At 44.3% G+C, this 6,000-nt stretch overlaps 1 protein-coding gene across 1 annotated transcript in view; it reads right to left on the bottom strand.

Moving 5' to 3' along the window:
- The window catches only part of LOC309697672 (neural cell adhesion molecule L1.1-like), a 48,841-nt gene that overhangs the window by 23,809 nt on the left and 19,032 nt on the right, over positions 1–6,000 (bottom strand). The window contains exons 3-10 of the mRNA XM_082519772.1: positions 4,822–4,924; positions 4,241–4,407; positions 3,090–3,212; positions 2,633–2,803; positions 2,149–2,260; positions 1,395–1,579; positions 973–1,104; positions 28–171 (exon numbers count right to left, since the gene is read on the bottom strand). Of these exons, the coding sequence (XP_082375898.1) occupies positions 28–171; positions 973–1,104; positions 1,395–1,579; positions 2,149–2,260; positions 2,633–2,803; positions 3,090–3,212; positions 4,241–4,407; positions 4,822–4,924 (1,137 nt within the window). The remainder of the gene's footprint in view (positions 1–27; positions 172–972; positions 1,105–1,394; positions 1,580–2,148; positions 2,261–2,632; positions 2,804–3,089; positions 3,213–4,240; positions 4,408–4,821; positions 4,925–6,000) is intronic.

Raw genomic sequence — 6,000 nt, 5'->3', positions numbered from 1 at the left:
AGGACGTGAACCCGGCGGGAAACATACCGACGACGTAGAGGTAGGTGTTGAGGAGGATGGAGCCGTGGTCGTTTTTGGCTTCACACTGGTACACGGCCGTGTCGCCAATGTTCACGTCTTTCATTATGAGCGTTCCTGCGGTCACCGTGCGCCGAGGTTCTTCATCCACTTCTACAGGGAGGGGGGTGGAAGAGGCGAGGAGGCAATGTAGAGTTTGTCAAACAGAAACAGGCTGAATCTAAAGAACTGTTTAACAGAGAAGCTGAGGCCCACTGAGAGGAGCAGCAGCTGTCACCGCCTGTCACCTCCCTCCCTCTGCTGCTTTCTCAGTTTCCCTCCCAGTGTGCTCATATTCCTTCCTTTTCTTCCTTTTATGTGGCTTTTAGTTTCTTTCCTCATTTTAATTTTCCTAAAAGCCCATCTTCATAAGTAACATGTAAACTCTGAATGTGCGAAACATCAAGAAGAAGGTTTGATACAGAAATGTGGACTCTTTCTTTGTCTCATTTCCATCGTCCGTTCTTTCTGCCCCGGTCTTTTGATTCAGTCATTTCTCCCTCTTCTTTGTTCTGATGATTTGTTTCCTTACTCTCTGTTTATTTTTCTATCTTCTCACTTCTCTCTCTCTCTTTTGGTGAGTCCATCTAATTCACGTTAAGCTTAAGAGGCTCTCTGTCCACAGAAAGTCGACAGCCTGGAGCCAGGAAATGCTCGCTCTGCCCTGCCTTCAAATCTATGTCTGTGGCCATCAAGCTTTAATAGAATCAACATCGAGTTACCCGAAGGAACGGTTCACTCTGCAAAGTGCTGATCATCAGAGTAATACAAGTCTGTTTGCCCCAGCTGTTTAAAGGTAGTTTATCATGTGCACTCTATAAGAAATCGATAACTCCTGAGTATCAATCACACACATCAGGTGCTACAGTTTCTCCCCAAAGAATCACAAACAGGTCCGTCAGAATCTTGCTGTACCTGTTAACAGCTGACCGTTGATCCTCCAGGTGATGCTGGGCCTCGGGATGCCGTCCGCCTGACAGTCCAGTCGGACTGTTTCCCCGGGAGTGTACATCAGGTTCTGAGGCTCCTTCATCCAGTAAGGAGCCGCTGGAAAACGAAGAAAAGCAGCATTTAAACCCTAAAATATAAATCTCAGAGTCAGAACTTGTCTGTTGAACATTTGGCTGTAACTCTGAACAGGCTTCAGGACCTGTTGATGTTAATTAGTGAAGTGCTCCTTTGAAGTTGTGAACATGTACACATGTTCTTCAGTAAAGACTCACAATCATCTCAGACAGAGGAGCACAAACACGTTAGAGTTCAAACTAACACAGAGATCACGTCCTCACGGTCAGCAGAGCACCGTGATCGTCTGTGCGCTCGGCTCAGCGGCCTACCTTCCACAGTGACCGTGAAGGAGCGCGTGATGGAGCCGTGGGTGTTGGAGGCTTTGCATTCGTACTCGCCGTCGTCATCCAGGGTGATGTTGTCGAAGTGGAGCCAGCGGTCAAAGTTAATAACTTGGCCGGTTGTGTCTGCCAGGACACCATCCTTTTTCTTCCATTCCACCTGAGGTGTGGGTCTGCAGAGACGGACATGGAAGAACAGAAGGATGTGACTGTGAGAGAGAGCCGATCATGGAAGTGAGGTAGGCGACGAACAGAAGATCGATCACAGGAGGAAATTAGAGCTGAGTGCATGCAGATGATCTTGGTAATGATGTAACATCCTTTTTCATCATTAACTCAAAATTATAGTGAGAGTCCATTTGTTGCCATAGACAGGAAGCAGGATCATTAGAATGAAACTGAACAGATCAAATGATTTCATATGAAGAAAAAGGAGCAAGGCTGCATGAGGTCAGCAGGCCAATTTCTTACGAGCAGAGAAAATATGAAACAGTAACTGGGTCCTGAGTGTGGTTGTTGTTGTTGTTGTTGTTGTGTGTGGCTGTAGCAGAAAAGCCACAGCTGAGTGTTGTGAGAGCAGCAACTGGGAATAAAGTGCGTTGAAAGAGCGAACCAGGTGGGTCAGTCATTCTTATGCCACAAGGATCATAAACATGACATGAGTTTCACGTGTAAACAAACTGAAGGTGGAAGTACACACACACACACACACACACACACACACACACACTGAGATGCTTACAGGCCTCTGGGTAAACATTCCAGGGTGACGCTGTTCCCCTTGAGCGCTGATATTTGGGAGTGGTTCCTGTGGTGGAAGAACTCGGGTTTTCCTCCATGAGCCACGCTGTTACCTGGACGATGTGAAGACAGAAATCAGGACACGGAAACTGTGAAGCTCGATCATCACGGTCATGCTGATTATTGCAACAATAAATGATGAAATGAAGACAAATAGCCTACAGGGCAGGGCTGATTAGTCGACTGTGATCTAGTTACTGAGCATATACGCGTCATCATAGTGGAACAAACACTGGTGTCTCAGTTGTGTTACAGTGTAGTCTGCATGACATAATTAACTGTTCTGGCTGATGTTACCTCACACAGAGAGCGTGATCACGGTCCGCACACACACAGGACAGTGTGATGCTCTGACTCACTTTTCTGATTTTTCTTATCTCTATATTTAGCACTTTGTGTGCATTGTGCGTTGTGTGTGCGCTCACTCTGCTTGACAGAGAGGGAGACAGCAGTGGCAGGTAGAATAGTCCTGGCCTCTCTGTACTGGGCGTGGCAGATGTAGTCCTCTTTGCTGTCACTCTTCACAAGGTTCGCGAAGTACAGCTTCCCGTCCAGGCCGATCGTCACTCTCTCACTCCGAGTAATGTGCATCAAATCTGAGCCGGGACGGGGACAGTTTAATGTAGGTGGGAAATAAAGCATGGAAACTGCAGTGGAAGGTGAAAATGTTTTTCACGTCAGTGTAAAATGAAATTGGTTAGTTTGCTCTTCAAATGCACAATAAGCGCCTCGCTTTATTGCACGGCAGCCTCAATAAGCTGATAACTGAAAAGGCAGAGAAGGTCAGTCATAGAAAAATGGAGGAGAGTGGACATAAAGAGTCTGTGTGTCACAGAGGCAGGCAGCTGATGAACGGGACAGGAAACAGATCGGCACACTCACTTATGTTCATCCAGTGGATGCTGGGAGGAGGCGAGCTTTTTGGAGGGTTGCAGGACAGGACCATACTCTGTCCCACGAGTCCTCGCTCACGCTCCACTTGTTGTTTCATGAGAATTGGCTGAGCTGAAACACAAAGCAGCAGAATACAAGTTAATACTTGTGCAGGTAACAATGAAGAAACAATGAAAATAGTGACGCAAAATAAAACAATACAAAGAAGGAAGAAGATAATTGTAAAGATACACTCCACAGCTGTTGTAACACAGTGGACTGGAGGAAATCTCCAGGATAATAGACTTTAAATGCCTAAATTATATAAAAACAATGCCAGGGTTCATTTGTAATTAAGAGGAGCTGAAACAATAGCTGCATATTTACAATCATGTGGACACAGAGTGACATCATCTGTCTTTTTGGGTCACATGATTAACTTGAATCTCATATTTCCTGCACAGCTTCTCAGGTTTCATCAGCCAGTTATTTATTTTGCTCTGAAACATTGTTTAAAAGTTTTATTTGCTAAAAGCAGCTTTCTGATGGTGCTTTGGGTAAATCAAGATACCTCGACCACATGCTGCCTGTCGAAACTGACATTTAGTCATCAAAACCTTTAGAAACGCTGGCTGAGCTGATTGTAAACATTGAAGTTTCCCAAATTAATTGAGAACAATGGTTCTCTGGAAGTCACAGAGCAATATTCAATCGCAGAAAAAAAAAACTGTGAGGAAGAAAAACAACAAATTATGGAAGTAATTTGCAGAGGAAATAAATAAATAAAATCTGAAAGAACTGAACTGCAATCAAAACCACGGCGGAGGTGAGATCCGGGGCAGCAAGAGCCCGTACAGTATAATATTTCATCTGGAGAGATTTTAGTGAGTCTGTGTGCACGCTGACCGCAGCCATCGGCTTCATCCTCCACACCCACGGTACATCCTCCCTACTGAGTGACGTCACAGTGCTGTCTCCGGGAAATGGTTGCCGTGGCAACTTGAGATGAGCGAGCAGAACAGGTGGCCCCGATCAACCTCACTGACTCACTGATGTGTGTGTGTGATTTTATATGATCGTGTGACATCTGTGCATCAGCAGGTGTGAACCTCAGAGCACACCGACTGCCTTTGTGTGCTTACAGTAAGTTTGTGACTCACGCTCTACGTTGACTTTGACGGTTTGTGTCATGGCAGTGCCCAGACTGTTGGAGGCGTAGCAGCGGTATTCACCCTCTAACATATCCAGGGAAGAATTGTCGCCTCTCAGCGTTCCGGATCCTTCAGTCTCAGATCCGAACAACTCGCCATCTTTCAGCCAACGGAATCTATGAGCACAGAGGGGAGAACGGCTGTCAGCACATCAGCAGTTTACAAAGTCACAGAAACAAACCTTAAATCACACAATGAAGAAAACAGCTTCTATTTATTTGTGAGCTATTTTGAAGGATCTACATTTTCATTATAAAGCAGCGAGTCTTTATCTTTGGATCAAAGCCGGAAACAGGTTCATGTAAAATTTTCAGCCTTTTGATTGACGGCCTGAAATACAGAAATACATAAATATGAGGAAGTGTAACATTTACAGCTGTTATTATTACTTTTAACAGTCTGTCTCCCCGAGAGAAGCAGGGAGTGGAGAGAGGGACGAGCTCGGGGAGGGAAACAGCTGAGAGACAATTTTGTTCTTGTTTTATTATGAGGACATTTATTGCCATGTCAGCACACACAGGTGTACGTACGTGGGTGCCGGGTTCCCGGTGGCCTCACAGGCCAGATTGAAGTCTTCTAGAGAAAACACTGTGTGTGATTTTGGCATCTCTGTCAGCACTGGAGGCTGAAATACTGAACACACACACACACACACACACACACACACACACACACACACACACACACACACACACACACACACAGTAATGAAATTGGCAGAGTACAGGCAGGTAAAGTAGGGCGTACAGATCGAGACACATCTAGAGGGATTGACTGAAGCTCATTCATCATTCTTAGTTCTGGCAGGTCCTCTAAAACCATCGTGGTTAACAGGAGCCACTGTTTCAAAAATAAAAAAAGATAAACATCCTATAATAACAGCAAAAATTAAAAACTACAGTTTTTAATGGAATACTCTGATATTTTGTGACATTGTATATTTAAATAAAATATTTTGTAGATAAATGAGTCTCAGGTCAGCTGATAAGTAGCTTCTGATCGTCCCTAGAAGCAGGCTACAACACAGAGGAGACCTTTGTGATTGCTGCGCCCAAACTTTGGGCAACTTTCTTCAAATTAGGATCCCTCCAACACTCAACATCTTCAAACCCGTCTGAAAACACACTGTTACTCACCAGCTTTAAGTTATGACTGAGTTTTTGTTTTGTTCTTTGTGTGTGTTTGCTCTGCTTTTTTTTTTTTTTTACCATGTACAAACGCATGACAAACATTTACTCAGGTTCGTTGGAGCTGTACAAACTCTGTCATGTTCATTTCTATGTATGTTTGCACATTTCATTAAATTGCTGCACCGAATCCAAGAAATACAGAGAAATGAAAAGTGGTCCAAGACTTTTGCACAAGAACTATACAGAAATACAATGAAATGACTAATGTGGCAGTTTCAGCCCTCCAAATATCCGTACATCTGTTTCAGAAAAATACTCAAAATAACATTAAATCAGTTTTAAATGAGCTAATATACATGATCTCTTCCTTAGTGTCTGTGTGGAGTGATGCAGGGGAGAGATGTTCTGCTTTGACAAATCTAACAGGAAAAGTGCAGGTGAGCAGGTGCGAGACACAGTCAGCAGACGTCCGGAGCAGGTTTCTACCAATGAAGCACCGCTCACATCAGAGCTGCAGACACGACACACATTTCTTCATTACAGCAACAAAGAAAATCACTTACTGTTGTCTTTTGTATC

The sequence above is a fragment of the Aulonocara stuartgranti genome (assembly GCF_965226115.1).
Source record: "Aulonocara stuartgranti genome assembly, chromosome: 20".
Lineage (NCBI taxonomy): Eukaryota > Metazoa > Chordata > Actinopteri > Cichliformes > Cichlidae > Aulonocara > Aulonocara stuartgranti.
This window is presented reverse-complemented; position numbering and strand designations above follow the sequence as displayed.